The 19,607-nt window shown below is 39.3% G+C and overlaps 1 protein-coding gene across 1 annotated transcript in view; it reads left to right on the plus strand.

Annotated features, from left to right (window-relative positions):
• The window catches only part of LOC139148908 (protein phosphatase 1B-like), a 44,048-nt gene that overhangs the window by 23,303 nt on the left and 1,138 nt on the right, over positions 1 to 19,607 (plus strand). The window contains exons 4-5 of the mRNA XM_070720358.1: positions 2,770 to 2,878; positions 3,940 to 3,997. Of these exons, the coding sequence (XP_070576459.1) occupies positions 2,770 to 2,878; positions 3,940 to 3,997 (167 nt within the window). The remainder of the gene's footprint in view (positions 1 to 2,769; positions 2,879 to 3,939; positions 3,998 to 19,607) is intronic.

A 19,607-nucleotide genomic window follows, 5' to 3' on the forward strand; every position in this document is an offset into this window, starting at 1 on the left:
CGTTCACGCAGATATCTCAGAGATGCAGGAAGCGATTTCATTCAAACTTGGTACAAGGATTACTACATATGTCATACAGATGCACGTCTCTTTGTTTTGTGATGCAATCCAATATGGCTGCCAGGCGGCCATTTTATTACGATTTTTTCATGTACAGAGCCATAACTCAGACATGTTTCAACCGATTTTATTCAAAGTTGGTACAAGGACATTGACCAATGTCATAGATATGCACGTCAATTTGTTTTGTGATACGATCCAATATGGCCGCCAGGCGGCCATTTTATTACGATTTTTTCATGTATAGAGCCATAACTCAGACATGTTTCAACCGATTTTATTCAAAGTTGGTACAAGGACATTGACTAATGTCATAGATATGCACGTCAATTTGTTTTGTGATACGATCCAATATGGCCGCCAGGCGGCCATTTTATTACGATATTTTCATGTATAGAGCCATATCTCAGACATGTTTCAGCCGATTTTATGCAACGTTGGTACAAGGACATTGACCAATGTCATAGATATGCACGTCAATTTGTTATACATATATACGTCAATTTGTTATGTGATACGATCCAATATGGCCGCTAGGCAGCCATTTTATTACGATGTTTTCATGTACAGAGCCATAACTCAGATATGTTTCGACCGATTTTATTCAAAGTTGGTACAAGGAGATTGACTAATGTCATACATATGCATGTCAATTTGTTATGTGATACGATCCAATATGGCTGCCTTGCGGCCATTTTGTTACGACTTTTTCATGTACAGAGCCATAATACTCTCAGGCATATCTCAACCGATTTTATTCAAAGTTGGTACAAGGACATTAACCTATGTCATACATATGTATGTCAATTTGTTTCATGATATGATCCAATATGGCTGCATGGCAGCCATTTTGTTACAATTTTTTCGTGTCCTTAGCCAAAACTTGGGCATGTCTCAACTTATTTTATTCAATAAATTTTAATCATTGTACAAGGACAGTGACCTATGTCATATATATGCACATTGATTTGTTTTGTGGCCATTTTTTTTCCGATTTTTTCATGTCTGGAAGTGGAACCATAACTCAGACATGTATCAAGCGAATTTATTCAAAGTTGGTACAAGGACATTGACTTATTTATGTATGTCGATTGGTTTCACGAGATGGTCCAATATGGCCACATGGTAGCAATTTTGTTATGGTTGTTTCATGTCGAGAGCCATAACTCTGGCAAGTCTCAACTGATCTTATTCAAAGTTGGTACATGTACATTGACTTACGTCATACATATACATGTTGATTTTTTTAAACAGTAAGATCAAATATCGCTGCATGGCGGTGATTTTGTTACAATTTTCAAATGTACAAAGACATAACTCAGACATATTTCCACCAGTATCATTCAAAGTTGGTACAAGGACATTGACCTATTTCATACATATGCTCATCAATTTGTTTCACGTCATGTAGCAGTAACATGTCAATTATTGAAGTTTTGTAAGTAGGCTGATATGTCAAGAAATACGTACTGCATCAAATTCATGAAACTTTATACAGATGTTAACTGATGTTAAGCTCACATTGCTTTAACATTGAAAAAGACATTTATCAGTGTCATTTTGTAATTGCATAAGTAATGAACTTTCCTAATTAGGGTGATATAGCCATAAATTAATACAACGTCAAATGTGATGAAACTTGATACAGATGTTGATCTCATAGTGTTGTAAATACTGCATCAAACTTTATGAAATATGGTACCAGTGATAATCTGTCAAGTGTTAGAATTGTGGTGCACAAATGTTTTGCACATCCTGTTGATTAATTCCTTTTCTGAACTTTAGGATGGTGGCCTACATTGGTTTTATGTTTTCATCACCATGGAACTCATTCTTGGCCATTGAGCGTCATCTGTATCAAAGTATTTTTATCACAGACCTAATTAATGAAGAGGACTCTATCCTCTCTGAGGACATGTAATCAAAGTACCCATTAACAAGTGGGGACTGTGTCATCAACGATGACTTGTTTTGTGTGTACTCTGTTACCAAGTGGTAACATCATATAAGTGGTTACGTGGATTAAACCTGTTTTCAGCAGAATTTCCATGTTGTGTTTATTTTATTGCAGCATAAGAGAAAAGCCCTCAAATTTCAAGTTTTCCTCATTGTATGTCACAATTGGCATGGGTATGTACAGTATATGTGTACAGTGTTCTTCCAAAGAAAATTTCATAGACGATTGGCGAATTTGCATAAATGTATATAACAACATTTTCTTTACAGCTCACTTCAGAGTTACGACAGCTGAACCATATTTAGTTTTCATAATAAGTACATGAAAGGTGGACATGATAAACTTGAGTAAGGGAGGTTTGATTTCATGGGATATTGGGTAGGTTTTCGGATGGATTGATAAGATTTTGGCAAAAGTTGTAGAATATCAGGTCCACTGAGAGGAGAACAGTGTGTAGAGCGATAGACACTCAACAGTGTCTTGTGTCTGACACAGTACAAATGACACATGCTGACATGACACACGAAGAGATGAAATTCGTACCAATGTGCTCCAAGTATCATTGTCAGGTACATGGCTGTTATTATCAGCCAGCCTGCTAAATGCCTAGTCTTTCCAAACATACAATCATGTTAAATATGTCCTGTGATGGTAGGTTGACAGCCCGGAACTAATTATTTCCATGACAGATTTTTAATTCTGATCTAATGATGATACGTATTCACTCATGTCCTTTCTTATCCTTTTGCTAGAAATTCTGTCTGGCTATGATCCTGGGGATATAGACTTTGGCCACCTCATGCACATATTGTCTAGTGAAGAAATATCAGGATTGCCACCAGGAGGAGGTATTGCGGCAAAGTAAGTCTCTTTAAGTTGATATTGCTTATTTGGACTTCGTGATTTCCATAAGAAAACTGTCAGCTGAATTGTGATTTGTACAATGAAGTTATTGCAATGAAACACTTAGTTGGAAAATTTTTGAATAGATTAGAATAACCAGTTTACGATTAAACCGAAATATAGGTTTACTTGTGCTCTATCATTAGAATATTTATTATTAGTGTTTAGTATGTGGTAAAACTATCATTTATGCTTGCTGTCTTTTCTCATGGGTATGCTACTGTGACACAACAGGGCCTGAAAAATTTAATGTTTATCCACTTGTCCCAGGACAAGTAGCCACTATTTTTCTACTTGTCCGTAGCAGAAACTCACTTGCCCTGAAATTTTCTATAAAAAATCATTATGCTCTTACACAGTAGTACAAGTATCATACAAGTATATACACACAAGTATCATACATCAAATCATGCATATCATCATTTCCATAAACATATATTTCCTCACTACCCAGTGGCCAGTTGTGGAAATTTAGACACTGAAGTTGTTTCAGTGGTGGCTCATTCAAGTTATCAAATCGGTCATTGATATAGTTTACAGTATTATCAATCAAATCTATATACTCAGACACTGTGTACTCAGGTGGCAATGCTTGACCACTGATTTCTATTTCACCAAACTTTCGATCATCAACATTGTAATTTTGCAAGAAAAACTGCATGTTCTTCCTAGCAACAGATTTCAGAGCATTTAATTTGACTACAGTTTCCTCAAGTTTATCAGGAAGTTCAGTTTTGAGCAAATCTTCAAGTTGAAATGCTCTAGATAGATCTGATACAATGGGTAGGTAGTCAAGCAGAAAAAACATCATCTTCAGAAACCGGACAGACGTAATTCCTTTCAAAAACCCCTTTGCACGGTTTGCATCATCAGCACGGTTTCCGGCAGTGGCGTTGTGTTGTAGATGAAGTACAACTGATCTCAGATTTAAAAAAAAAAAAAATGATTCAGCCATAATTGTGTCAGGGCGTACATCCATGATATTTTGTCTAATAAACCTCTTCACTCTCCTCACACAGACGCAATACAATTGAAGAAATTTTCCACAGATTAAATCCTGCATCTAAACCAGATGAGGTAAGAAAGTAAATCACAAATGTGCAAAGTGTATGTGCCTATACATCATACCAGTCTATATTATACATCAAATTGAAACTAACAGCCCAGTGTCGTATAGGCAGTTTACCCAGCAGGAAATGATGCACTCAAAATATGAGACTGGCCAGTAACTTTCAAATACCTCATTTGCATACTAATCATGTCTTGTCATAAAAATATTTAGCTGTTTGTGCTATTTTTAGTTCAGCAGGCCCTCCAGAGGCTGGCCTCTGAATTTATATAATCTGAGGTTTTCCTTGGACATTTATGTATCGGAATGTAGTGTCTTCCTACATTTGGAACCCGGCTGCTAGGGGGCGAAGTTTCCCCAAATGGATTGTTTACAACAGGTAGTCTCCAGATGATGCTTCTAAAACTTGCTTAGCTAGGGGGTCATTCTGCTACCATTGCTCTTTTGAGTATGGGCAGCAATGTCATGCCTGATACCAATGTCAAAGCCAATCTTAAAGGGAGGTGGTCGTCGGAACTCTGCTCAAAGGTTGCCAGGGACCCCTACAACCGATGTAAACACTATAAGGGTACGTTGGCAATTGATGAAAGTTGAAACATGCTTGTTGACAATGAATATCGTAAACTTTATATGTTGCAGCTACCGTTATGTTGAAGTGATGCATATAGATATCATGCATGAAATACATTGTTTATAAACAATAAAGTCGCACATGCACAGTTCCGACGACCACCTCCTATTATCTTGAAAATGATTACTGCATTAGTGAACTTTCAAGGCATTTCATTCCATTTCGTAGCTGTAGAAGTTCTAAAACTTCCACAGCCATTTTTAGTTCCCGTTTGTCATATATATGAAAATAGGGAGGTACAATTATGGTCTGGAAAGTGATGTCTGTATGTATGTATGGATGTATGTATTATGTGTATATGTATGTATGTATGCAGGGATAGAAATACTTTTTTATTTCTTGTGGCAAAAGTTTGCCACCAGATATAAAATCAGGTGGCAATTATGAAAAATCTGGTGGCAGTTTGTGATCGGTATAATACAACATTTTGTCATTGCCACATACTCATTCTAATTTATAAATTCTTGAAAATATGGTGAGTACACGTCACAAAAAATCAACCCATACTGCAGGCCTCGAGAAAAATTTTCAAACTTACCAACCGTGGGATACCTGAATTTCATTTTTACTTGCCCGACAGGAAAAACTACTTGCCCTAAATTTCTAATAACTGACTGTACTAGTAATTTGTAACAGAAAGCAAGAGTTTGGCCATATGAAGTGAATTCAAAGAGGGAAAAAACAGATTCAAACATGAACTACATTCTTGTTAAAATGAAGGACTATTACCAAATCTGAAATGTCGCAGAAGAAATGTGAGACTAGGCCAAAAAAAAAAAAAGAAATGTTCTGGTCAGCGCGCGCCGTCACTTGAACAACAGCGCGTCACCCTTTTTCCCCTGGTTTGAGGCCGGCGGCTGTGGCAAACTACATACTGATTACTATAACACCAAACCAAAACGGCTGAAGAGAAAGAGAACATTCTTTGGGGCACATGATCAGTGACTGCATGAACATTTTAATGTTACTTTATTGATAAAACTGTAAATTCAGTGTTCTCCCCAGACCATAGCGGTCCCGCTACGCTTTCGCCTCTCCCCGTACGCTTTGATTCTCCCCGTTACGCTTTCAAATAGTCCCGCCATCCTTTAGTTCACACGCTCTGCGTAACTACCAGCTGATGCATGCATTGTCTGCACATTAGCGCTCACTGCAACTTTCAACCTGGTGGAAGGTGTGAAGTATGGTATGCATCAAATAAGTTGTCCGTAAGTGTTGAGAGGAACGTTAAAACAATAGAAGAATCAGCTGGGATGTTCACAAATTTTCATTCCAGAACGACTATTACGACCAACAAAGACCTACACATCGCGGACAAGTGCTCACAGAGGTGTAGGCGGTGTAGCACTAGCAGGGCCTTCGATCACATTCCCATGCTTTGATCAACGAAATGGATCGCAAAAGAAACAAGAGTTAACTGGTGAGGTTGATTATGATTGTACAACGATGAGTTTTGTTCCTAGTACGATCACGATCGCGATCGAGTTCACATTGCATAAATTTCAATATGGCGGCGGCCATGTTGGTCGACGGGTTTATAACGTGTTGACATTGAATATTGATACTGGCGTCGCGTGTGGTGCCACTCTGACACGTCCTCTGAAAGATTTTACACCTGATTTTCGAAGGATTCTAGTCGTACTTAGTTCATGTCTTGTGATCATCTTGGTGGTATTTTAAAATCAAGAATCGAACGACGATGTCCAGCGGCAGTAGAAGTTATGGGGGGGGCGCTGGTTGAAATCTATCCCCGTGATGAAAAATTATTCGCGGTGTTTGTCGTGCAAAATGATATAAAACTCAACTACATTTGAATTGTGTAAAGCTTAAACTTGTGAATTTTCCTCTTTGTTGGCAAGTTTTGACAATTTATTAGCAATATATGTATTAATGAAACTCCAATCAGACGAACCATTTCTTGCTCTCAAAGTTTCAATCTGAATCTTCTGTTTTAATTGCGATTGTAATTACAATACTGTGATGATTTATTTAAGTGTAATAAAGAGTTTCCATGATGTTCAAACTGCACACTTGTGTGTTACCATTGCATTTTGTTTGTGAGTGTACATGTATGTGTGGATGCATGTGCAAGCTTACATCCATATGCAAATAAATTAATGATATGCAAATGATTATGCAAATTAGCCGCTAACGCTTTGGCGCTTTAACTGACCCTCCTCCCTCCCTTGAGGAGGAGAACAAAAAAAAAAAGAAAAAATAAATCCGCGTCGCCGCACCATTTTTTAAAGAAAGGCCTGACCAGAAACATTTTTTTTTCTTTTTTGGCCCTACTTTAGTTTTTTTCTAGAAAACATCTTTGAATTTGGAATTTTTCCACGACCTAATCCAAATTAAAATCTTTGCATAAGAGTAATAAGATTGTGTGATTTACAATGTGCATAGCTGGCTGCTGCTCTTTATTATCAAGCTGAGATCACAAACAACTGCTCTGCTAGTGTTTATCTGCCAATGCATACGCACATGTACATCTGCAACCCTTTTACCTGTTTACATGTTTACTCACTGAGCACAGCAGTCTTTCAAAGTTTTATTTTGATAAATGTATTCGTCAAGAGAGCAGATTCAAGTTTCGTTTTTGTTACTCTTCAGTGCAGATTTGTTTTCTGTAAGTGAGAGCCGATCCCTAACAACCAAGGTCATGTAATTTGAAACTGTCTGCATCTCACGCACTACGTAGCTGCAATATGTGGCCTCCTTGGTCGACTGAGCCCGTTTCGACTACGATGTAAACTTGTACTTGTTCATCTGGGTGTTGATTTACGTTGAACAGTAAGCATTGCCGAGATCCATGGCTTCGACTAAGTTTACATCCATTTACCAAGCACAGGGTGCAATTACACTATCGCGTGAAGCCGATCGACTGTCATACGACTCATGCTGCACTTGCACAAAGAGAATGGCAACCACTGTCAAGAGCATACCACTTTACGGCACACATACAAAACAGTGAGTTCACTCCGTGTTGTCGGAGAGAACATGTCGCAAAACTGTATTTTTACGGCTTTTTGTGTTTTACAACAGCAAGAACGATTATTTTGCGATGTCGGGCGGATTTTCAAGGGTTTTCAGAAAAAAACTTTTGAGAGTTGAAGGACTTACAATGATTGTAGGCGTGTACAGACCTAATGAAATACGTTTTCAAGCTTGAATTGTCCAGAGCTTAGTTAATTCAACCGCTGGTGCACTTGCCCGTCGGACGGGAAGCGTACTGATTTTACTTGCCCGAACGCAAAATTCACTAGCCACGGGCGTCGGACGATAGGAATTTTTGAGCCCTGTACTGGCTAATGAATTGCAAGTATTTATTGTTATTTACATGTAATTCATGCAGGCTGCAGTTTGGCTTTGTTTTCAAAATGTCACAACATGCTTTTATCTTGTGCCGTACGACTGCATATGCGGCTATCACAGAGGGCAACAACATGTCCAGTGTACAAAAGCTGCTGTCATCGATATGGAGATTAGCCAATCACAAGTTTGGATTCACGCTGTGTTTTCATTCATGCCAAAATGTCGCAATTAGTTTGGGTTTTTTTTTTGGCTAATGAGTTTTTCCACCGTCAGACAACGCGTGTTCTTTCAGACTAGTGTTCCTTCATTCAAGCTGTAGGATCCATGACATGATGACCCAAAATTTAGTGGCAGAAAAATACCACCAGAAAAAAATTTTGGTGGCAGATTGACAGTTTTTGGTGGCAAATGCCACCATTGCCACCGATTATTTCGATCACTGCTATATATGTAGTGAAGTCTTTCTGTCCATCCAATGCGAAATCTCGAGAACCACTACATGTATTACATTGGTGTTAATGCAAGTTTTCTGATTATCGCTGGTATCATAATGATCAACCAAGGTGTGACTCATTCTTCCTCCTGGTCTGTAAACAAAATCAGCTGTGATATCTGAAGCGGTGTGGGCTCTAAACCAATATGATTTGCCGCTATGCAACAAAATTGCCTTCGATGCAAGAAGAATTTTTGGTTCACATGTAAAGATATACCGTTGATGTAAAAAGATTTCCACAATTCCTAAAATTGACGCAAAGTTTTGTTTGTTAGAGGGCACACTGCTCTGAATTCATAATTTGCTTTGTTTAATGTTGTAGAGCATAAGAGAGGTTTACAAGCTTTTATGGACACTTTTATGGAGACCCAAATGATGTCCTGTGTTGCCACAATGTCTGTCTGTGTGTCCGTGTAAATGTCCGACTGTCTGTAGACAGATTTTGTTCCAGTCATTCAAAATCCATCAGTCAGAATATTATGCAGTTTGGTACATAGCGTCATCATTGAAAGGCCTATATCTGATTGGTTTTGGTGGATATCATTTGCATAATTATGGTCAATTCCATAATTAGTGAGTTACTCCAACAAATTTGATGAAACTGCAGGTACTGTAAGTGTTCTACAGTCTACTTATGCTGAAAGTTTGGTGAGTGCAGTTTACCTATTTCAAGCTAATTTGCATATTTAATGAATTTCTGCAATTAGACTATATCATTCTAATTAGACTGTATCATTTTAATTACACTATATCGTTCTAATTAGACTATATCATTCTAATTATCAGCTCATTTAGATATTTAGTGAATTTCTATCAACTATTAACTATCAATTCTGAGCCCACCGATTTTGACCAGCTCTCGAATATTCATTGGTCTTACTTAGATCTAGTTATTTTGAAAGTGTTATGAGCACAATGTTCTTACTACCAGCTGAGTAGCATATTTGATGAATTTCAGTTATTAGGCTCTGTATCAATATTGAGTTCACAAATTTTGATAGGAACCTCTGCTGTATATTGATCATACTAGTTCGTTTGAAAGTTTGATGAGCATGACATTCTAACTGGCTCATTTGCACATTGAATTAATTTAGGTAATTAGTCTATATATCAATATTCAGTACACTGATTTGACTAGATCTCTGCGATTGACTGATAATTCCTGGTGTCTGTTTCAGCAAAAGTTAAAGCATGACTTAACTTCTATGCTACTCAGTCATACTAATGGTATTTAAGGTTTGATGACCATGACTGACTGATTGATAGCTTATTTGCATATTTGTTGAAATTCTGTTATTAAGCTGTTTTTCAAAGTGAATCTACTGAAATTGATCTGACTTCCATGACATAATCAGCTCATTTACATATTTAATGACTTTCTGTAATTAGGACATGAGCAAAACTTAATTGAGTGGATTTTATCAAATCTCCAAGATATGATAATTACTGTTGCTTATGCTAAAAGTTTGATGAGCATGACATGTCTATATCATACTTACAATTTGTCATATTGGAATTTTGATGAGTGTGACTTGTCAAAATTAGTTTATTTGCATATTTATGAATGAAACACTTTATATAGGCCAACTATCAAATGTGAATATTCTAAATTTGAGAACAGTAGTATCTGAAAACAAGAAAGCTGTTGATGAATGCATGTGAAGTTCGAGCTGTGAAAGCGGAGTGGGCAAGGGGGCAAAGATATATGTCTGATATCCGTTTCACTTACAACTTGTTGCACAGTCCTTCAGGTATGTAGCATTTCAGCATTTTAGATAAGCTTTGAAATGGGCTGCAAATGCTTCTCTTTTTTGACAAAACCTGTGAACTTGTTTTGAGAAAATTGCAGTCAAGTTATGGTCTGGAAAGTGATGTCTGTATGTATGTATGCATGTATGTATTATGTGTATATGTATGTATGTATGTGGTGATGTCTTTCTGTCCATCTTGAACATTGCAGGATTCACCATGGCAAAGTTTCTGAACCATATATAAGAGGGTTGCTTGCATATGACGAAATGTGTGATTACTGTTTCAGCCACCATTTTGCCCCAAATGTAATTCTTGCGAAATCTATTTCTGACCTGTAAAGTAAGATTTATAGACAAATGACATTTTCGCTCTTAACTGCACAGAATTAGATGTGATGGATGCTGTATTTTGGAATCGATATACTTTTATGAAACGTAAACTGACTGTACCATATTATAAGTAGTATGTACAAAACTACCAAACAAACAAAATACCAGGCAAACAGTCAACACTACCACAGACAAGCTGCTCAACAGTCGACGAAGCCTGATGTGTGGATATTGATTGAAATACAGAAATGTAAACACAAATCATTCCCGTTGGGAAAATAAATTTCTTGCAATACCTATTTTAAGTTCTAAAAAATAAACTAACTTGTTTTTCAAACATGCATATAGTGAAGACACCTCTGAAACAGGAGAAAATAATTAACAATCTGATAGTGATGTTTCAAAGTCCATGGATGTCTCAAAAGATGTACAATAGACAAATGAAAAACAAGCATTGGAAGAAACTGACAAAGTGTAGTCTGGTTCAGAAATGATAGTGGACAGCTACCTTCATAACGTGAAAGGGGATCACAGTGGCAGATCTGATGGCAGGGAGTACATCCCAGATGACCACAGTGGCAGATCTGATGGCAGAGAGTACATCCCAGATGACCACAGTGGCAGATCTGATGGCAGAGAGTACATCCCAGGGGATCACAGTGGCAGATCTGATGGCAGAGAGTACATCCCAGTTGACCTCAGTGGCAGATCTGATGGCAGAGAGTACATCCCAGATGACCACAGTGGCAGATCTGATGGCAGAGAGTACATCCCAGATGACCACAGTGGCAGATCTGATGGCAGAGAGTACATCCCAGTTGACCTCAGTGGCAGATCTGATGGCAGAGAGTACATCCCAGATGACCACAGTGGCAGATCTGATGGCAGAGAGTACATCCCAGATGACCACAGTGGCAGATCTGATGGCAGAGAGTACATCCCAGATGACCACAGTGGCAGATCTGATGGCAGAGAGTACATCCCAGTTGACCTCAGTGGCAGATCTGATGGCAGAGAGTACATCCCAGATGACCACAGTGGCAGATCTGATGGCAGAGAGTACATCCCAGGGGATCACAGTGGCAGATCTGATGGCAGAGAGTACATCCCAGATGACCACAGTGGCAGATCTGATGGCAGAGAGTACATCCAAGATGACCACAGTGGCAGATCTGATGGCAGAGAGTACATCCCAGGGATCACAGTGGCAGATCTGATGGCAGAGAGTACATCCCAGGGGATCACAGTGGCAGATCTGATGGCAGAGAGTACATCCCAGGGATCACAGTGGCAGATCTGATGGCAGAGAGTACATCCCAGGGGATCACAGTGGCAGATCTGATGGCAGAGAGTACATCCCAGGGATCACAGTGGCAGATCTGATGGCAGAGAGTACATCCCAGAGGATCACAGTGGCAGATCTGATGGCAGAGAGTACATCCCAGAGGATCACAGTGGCAGATCTGATGGCAGAGAGTACATCCCAGGGGATCACATTGGCAGATCTGATGGCAGAGAGTACATCCCAGGGGATCACAGTGGCAGATCTGATGGCAGAGAGTACATCCCAGGGGATCACAGTGGCAGATCTGATGGCAGAGAGTACATCCCAGAGGATCACAGTGGCAGATCTGATGGCAGAGAGTACATCCCAGGGGATCACAGTGGCAGATCCGATGGCAGAGAGTACATCCCAGGGGATCACAGTGGCAGATCTGATGGCAGAGAGTACATCCCAGGGGATCATAGTGGCAGATCTGATGGCAGAGAGTACATCCCAGGGGATCAAAGTGGCAGATCAGATGGCAGAGAGTACATCCCAGGGGATCACAGTGGCAGATCAGATAGCAGAGAGTACGTCCCAGGGGATCACAGTGGCAGATCAGATAGCAGAGAGTACATCCCAGGGGATCACAGTGGCAGATCCGATGGCAGAGAGTACATCCCAGGGGATCACAGTGGCAGATCCGATGGCAGAGAGTACATCCCAGGGGATCACAGTGGCAGATCTGATGGCAGAGAGTACATCCCAGGCTTGAGAAACTTAAAGGTGAATGAGGAATGCTGTGCGAAGTATACCTTGACACAGGTAAAGAAAACTCATTCTTTTTGTCTGAGAAAGATTGCAGAAATTTTTTGAACGTCTCTACTAAGGCAACATAAAGATGCCATGGTAGAAATATCATCACAATCCAATTTACAGTACTGACTCCTATGCAGTCACCCAGAAAGAAGACGTGATTCAAGTTGCAATGAAGGCTTTATATTGGTTCGCAAAGGAAGCAGTTGCCACTGATAAATACGCTTAGCTTTTTGACCTGTGGAAAGCTGCACGATAGGAACCCTTCAACAATCTTGGTGACAGCAACAGTGCAAGTTATTGCCTACGTACCATGGAGGAAGAACCTTGACAAGCCATAGCAGATACAATCAAAACAGAAGTCATTTGAAAGAATGTGATTTTTACAGCATTTTGAGTGATGAAAGCACAGATTTTTTGACATTGGGCACCCTGTAATGTGAGACGTGTAACCAGAAGTTTCGATGTTGTGAGATTGTACAGCATGTAGTGCTGTCTTTGACAGAAAAACTTATCAGTACTTTAAATGAAAATAAGTTAGAGAGGATGGAAATGATTGGATTTTTAAGTGATGGTGCTTTGGTTAGGGCTTGCGTTGAGAATGGTGTAACTACCAATACAATTTGAAGAACGTTGTCCAATTGTTCAAGTAGTCTTCGCTACAATCCTAGCATCTGCAAGAAGTTGAAGACAATGTTGGAGTCTGTACCTAAAGGTGAAGGAAATCCACAGCATGATGTGTACAGGATCTTGGAACACAGTAACCTGCTTTGACAGAACTCAAAAGATCCAAAGATGGCGGGCTTACATAACAAATTGACGTAGTACAATGTCGTGGTGGTCATGTATTTTCTCTTGGATTTGATCCCGATTTTAATGCAACTCAACCAGATTTTTCAGAATGATAGCATAGACATCGCAGCGATACAGCCAACAGTGAGCATTATGATGGATCAACTGACATAGGTTATAGATGCTGCAGTGACAGATTTCTACAACAACAAACTGGCTGAAGACATAAACACTGATGATTGTACTTTGATGGAACATGAAAATATCAATAAATCAAAGCAAGAGAAACTGATGAATGGTGAATGGATGCTTACTGGAAATTTGATCAATTATATGCAGACCAGATTTTTGCAGATGGTAATGCAGTATGAATGGTCAGTAATCAAAGCTATGGACTTACAGCAGGCATATCCCTGAGATAATGTCATTACTAAGTAGCAATTTATTAATTCAAACCACAAAGATACTGCACCAAATTTGATTGTACTGGCAAAGAGTGATGATGTCCTACCTGTGAATACAGCTACTGTACTGATCTGAGTGTAAGTCTGTGGTTTGGCAACACAAAGTGGCAGTTACACTAGGGGAAGGGCCTATCCTCGAGCAAACCATGTTATCTACTCGAGCAACCCATGTTATCTGTCATGAACACTTAATTTTGGCTAATGTATGCACAATTTATAAACACCGCTTCATCTCTCTATCACTTTCTCACTTTCAAAAATCGAACTTACATCAGAAGATATTGTGAAGGACAGAAAAAAATACAGAAAAGATTTATATTCTCATGATCTTCATGAGCTGGCATGGCTTTAGGGCATGATAACATTGATACTGATAGATTACCGTAATCAAAAGACAGCAAAACTCGGCAATGATTTTTGAGCTAAACTGACAAAGTATTTTATATTGCTGTTTCAATCAAACTAATTACATAATCCCTGGATACAGAAGTGACATTTTGGTGATATTTTCGCTTGAATCATATGTTGAAATAAAAAAATTCAACTTGAAACTAAGATGTCTCATAAGCTGCCGATCAACAGAACAGTGTCGACTGTGAAATGGCGTGTATTGGCTGAATGTGAAAGTGACTCAACATTTCGATATCAAACAGTCTGCATCTTGTGAAAAAACAACAACATGGCTGTGAATATTGTAAACAGTTACCTGTAAAAACTTGTCACAGAAGAAAGGGTAATTCAAAGAAATGACATTGCATGTAAAGAGCCTGCTTATACATAAGCAGGAGCTTATACTCAGAGGGGTACGGTATAAGTGAAAGAGGCTTTAAGCTCCAAATAAAGTGAGCTTTTAGAAACACGCTACAAGAAAGTGCAACTAGCAGGCTACTGGCAATTCTTATAGAGGGTCAACACCGTCAGAATTCAATGGGGATAAAGCCTTAAACAATTATGAGTGTGTTGGTAACTGTTGCGACCCTTCACAGCATTATCTGTTTTATCAGAAATCTGTTCACCCTCAAATCAAGCTTTGACTAATTATAGATATTATTTTGAGACCGTTTCCCCGGTTTGTTTCACTTATGTCATGGCAATACCCAAAATGGAAAAATATATGAAATTCATCATCAGGAAAAATAGCTTGCTTGGTGGATTAACCACAAGTACTGAGGCCATGTCAATGTACATCATCATAGTAATTAATGTAGTGACTCAGTTTCGTTGACACATATTTCAATCAAAAGTTTCACATAGAAAACAGGGTCTCACACCCAACATTTGGTACATTTTCTAATAGGTCTATATTTGAAGAAGGTAAAAATTTTGTTTAGTTGTCAAAACATGCATTGGTATGTTTGTTTAAGTCAAAAACATGTGATTTTGAATTTTTTCACTTAAAAGAGTATAAGTAAGAATTGGCAGCACCCCTAAGTGATCTGTTAACGGCACTAGACAGCTGGATATACAGGGGGAAAAACCGTGTTTTGGATTTTTGAAATTCGCTTTTGTTTCTGCACAGTGAGCCTTCGAAGTGTGAACTGTCGGATTTTCGCATAAATTATCGGCTTTTGTTCACGTTTGTCAAGTTATCGTCACTTCAGGGGGTTTATCAAAAATCTAAGACACGGTTTTTCAGGTCTATTCATGAAGTGTTAGCATGCGAAGAATCGGGGAAATCCGCCCACGCGTCGCCGACTTACACTCATTTGAAGGTGCGCATACATAGCAAAAATCGGAACTGAGAAAATCGACGATTTGTGTAAACGTCCCATTTTTCACACAAAATCGCCGAAAAAAGTCGGATTTTTGTGCGTTTCAAAACAAATTATTCGATCTGGGTCTAGATTAAATATTGGGCAGCAGGTTAGAGAATTTCTGACAAGTCCTAAACATTAGTTCGCCTGATGAAAATTGTGCGTAGAAATGTGAGGCTGGTCAGCGTAAGCGGTGGGTACTATTTACACGATAAACACTAGAAAGATAATTCAGGGCATAATCTGTTTGTCAAATACGTATCTAGCTTATAATTATATTAACTGTACACTGTTTGGTAACGGTTAGAGTCTGGTTACAAGACGAGAAAAGTTTAAAAAAATCATACAGCCGGAATGGTTTACAGGTCTGCGTTCTGCCGACGACGCGCGCTCGCTCTCTCGCAAGCGCTCGACTTCCGGTCTCACAGCCCGTAATTTATGCACGTACCAAGTGTGAAATGGTTGCCCAGTTCATTTTAGTGCCGATTTTTGTGCCTATAGTACAAGACGTCACTTGCTTGCTTGCTTGCTTTCGGAGATGAGACGACCAACTCTCGATGCTCTAAAAAATTCTGTAGTTGAGAAGTTCAAGGAATGCGGGAAAGTCGCACTTGTTTTTTGTGGTTTTCACATGTGATCTGCTGCAGTCCTTTTGCTCACCATAAAAAATGACCGGGTTTTCGTGCGCTATTTCGCTTTCCACTGTGACATGTACTATTATGGCCTCGGGTATGAAACCAAAATCAACTTCAGTTACACGTAAAAGCGATTCTTCATGGCTTAAAATAAACGACTGAGGCGATACTCGACAGATTCACTCATTGTAAAATTGAAACGGCGACATATCGCGACACCCAGCGACACTCTCTTGACCACAGATAGAAATGAATACAAGAGAAGTCGGCCAGTTCCGAACTCGGCCAGTTGGAGAAGTCGGCCAGTTACGAACTCGGCAGTTGGAGAAGTCGGCAGTTACGAACTCGGGCCAGTACAGTATGCACCCAATTAGAATATATGCTCCATAATAGTGTTTCTTTTTTTGAAGTCTCACTAAAGTTATATGCTAAAGCGATCTAGGCCTAAATGTCATTCATAAGATGGGCGCAAACACATGGCGGTGTATCGCGATCGTGGTAGCGAGTTTTGCAGCCTCGTCATAGCAAGCCATGAATTTTACTGAAGAAATGGCATAATGTTTGCCTGAACTTTAATACGGTACGCGTCGATCTGCAGAAATACTGAGGCAGACCATACATGTTTTGCAGGGTGGACGTGGGAGCTCTTCGACTTCGAGTTGTTTTCTGAATATTAAACCGACAAAATAACAAAAACTATGGTTGTAAAAAGTTAAAATTGTTTGGCATATTCAACTGTGAAGAGAATACGTATGCAATCATATTGCTTTGTTGCAAGTGGCCGACTTCTCCTGGCCGACTTCTCCCACTGGCCGAGTTGGTCGGCACCGGCGCTGGCCGAGTTCGCAACTGGCCGACTTCTCCGGTTACCATAGAGAATGACAGGCAACGATCGTGAAGCGACGTTTCGCGTACGTTGCTGTGCTCATGGATGTAAAAAAATAGAGTGCTCTAGACCGACATAACAGTGTCGGATTGACAAATTGGACAAACCATGTTTCCTACATCCATGGACAAACTAAGTCCAAGACTGTCCAAGATATGGGCTGCTGTTATAGAACCATATTTTCCAGTGAAGATTAAATAGATTCTCTTTGGACGGCAGTGTAATCTATAGCCCGGCGTACGATGCTATGTGTTCCGCTACAGCTAATCGCCTCGCTCACCACAACCCTGCAAAGACCAGTACGTAGGGTCGGTGACTTCAAATCCATTTTGGGACTTGACGTAAAAAGCCAAATTACTGTCGAAATTCAGCGTTCTTGGGCCCAAGTCGTATCCCTGCCTACCTCAGCTACTCGATCGCTTCCAAAAATGCCAGTCTTTTATTCACTTTTCGTAAATAACCGTCGATGTCGGCAACTCTCTCGCTAGCCCTGTGTACGATGCTGTGTGTTAGCTGTAGCGGCCAACACACAACATCGCGTCCATCAGCTTTCCATTTTGCTTCTTCGGCCCCGTTTGCATTTTCTACACTGCTTATACTGCCGGCAGTCATCAGCCATGTTGGATAGCGTCTCTTATGAAGACGTGCGCGCATGCGCAACATGGTGCGTAAAAATTTACATAATCTCCTCAAGGTATAACGATAACGCTGACAGTAAATCCGGACCGTTAAAACAAAAAGAAAATAATAACTCGCGCAGTGGTTAGAAGGCCGTGTTTTCACTAAAATTTAAGACATTTTCCAGTACAATGTTACCTCACAGTTTTCTCTAATAAAAAGATCATATTTCAGGGGTTCAGAATATGAAATAATCACAAAATCGCCTAAAATTTACAAAGGAACCCGAGTCACTACCTTAATGTGCTCCAGCTGCCTTATGTACATTACATGAACAGTATCTCTATGTCATCAGACTGCCAAATTTTAGACAACTTCAGAACTGGCGCCTCATATACTGGAAATGATCTTCAAAACTATAGGAAACTTAGAAAAATAACAAATAACCTGAAATTTGCATTTTCTTGTGGTGAAAACACCAATTACCAAAGAAAGTTGACTACCTTTCTTAATCTGAACATAGATGCAGAAGTAGGTGAATGACTGATAGCTTAAAATCTAAAATACAGAATTTGTAAGTGAATGACAAATGATGCAGCTTTCCGCCACAGAAATGTCCAGTCCATGAATTTATACTCTGCAAACTCTTTACAGCAGTAAGAAGTAATGTTGGAAATTCTGAGTGGCGCCTATAAATATTAAAACAGAATAAATTGAAGAAATAAACTTCAGCAGACTGTCACCTTAGCGGGGTAGGCTATTACGTAGATCGTGGAGTGAATGCGACGGCCAGAAGACTTGTTAACTTTACAAAGTATGGGTTGCTATAAATAATTCAAAATGACGTCAAGCTTATAAATATGAATGAAGGACAGATAGAGTTTCCTGTGGCAGTCAGTGGAGTTTATGGAAAGAGTGTGATGCAACTAGTGGATAACATATCATTTCTTGGTGGCGATATAGCAGTGTAATGTTTGAGTTCTGCTTGCACGTACAGTCATTGTGTTATTTTGAGGAAGGAATTTTCACTCACACTAATGTAATAGTGCACACAAAATGAAAATATCCCTTGTCTTGTGTATTTTGGCTTGATTTACAAAGAAAAATCCCAACAAGAGATTTCATTATCTGTAGGAGCATGACATAGCCAGTGTCCAATCTAGGATGTGTAAACAGGGGGCCACTGTCAGCCCCTACTCCTGTCCCAAGGGGACCATTTAAAAAAATCGGGGCCATCATCAACACACATGTAAAATCCTTGAATTTTCTGAAGAAAATACATGTACTGTAGTATATCAAGTCAAGAAAAGGAGAATGAATATAATAGATCACACCCTTTACAACCAACCAAGCCACACTGCAAAGTTGTCCCCGTACATACGCAACAGGTCCAACAATGGCAACAAGAAACTAACCTTTTGGTTTGATTCAATTGTTATGTAACTTATGCGATGTATTATTGATATATATGTCGGACTTGAACAACCGTAAAAATTGCTAAGGACTATGATTTTGACTGTTGAGACGATCAAAGCTTAGTGTACCGGTAGGATTTCTCTGAGAGAGGTCCTATTTTGCATGCATCAACAATAACTCGTACAATGATACAGCACAAAGTGATTGATACATCAACTTTTAACCCTTTGAGTGCCAAAGTCAATTTTTGTCACCACTATAAAATATTCCCCATTCAATTTTTTTCAGATTTTTGCTAAAATTTCGATAAAAACTGTAGTCCGTGAAATATGATGTCCATTTGGTCCAAAAGTATCAAAACAATCGCAGAAAAGTTCAAAAAATTGGGAAAATGTTACACTAAAATTTTAGTGGGAAAAATTACAGCACTCAAAGGGTTCAACATAACTTTTTTGT

This window comes from Ptychodera flava, chromosome 14 (genome assembly GCF_041260155.1).
Source record: "Ptychodera flava strain L36383 chromosome 14, AS_Pfla_20210202, whole genome shotgun sequence".
NCBI classification, from domain to species: Eukaryota; Metazoa; Hemichordata; class Enteropneusta; family Ptychoderidae; genus Ptychodera; species Ptychodera flava.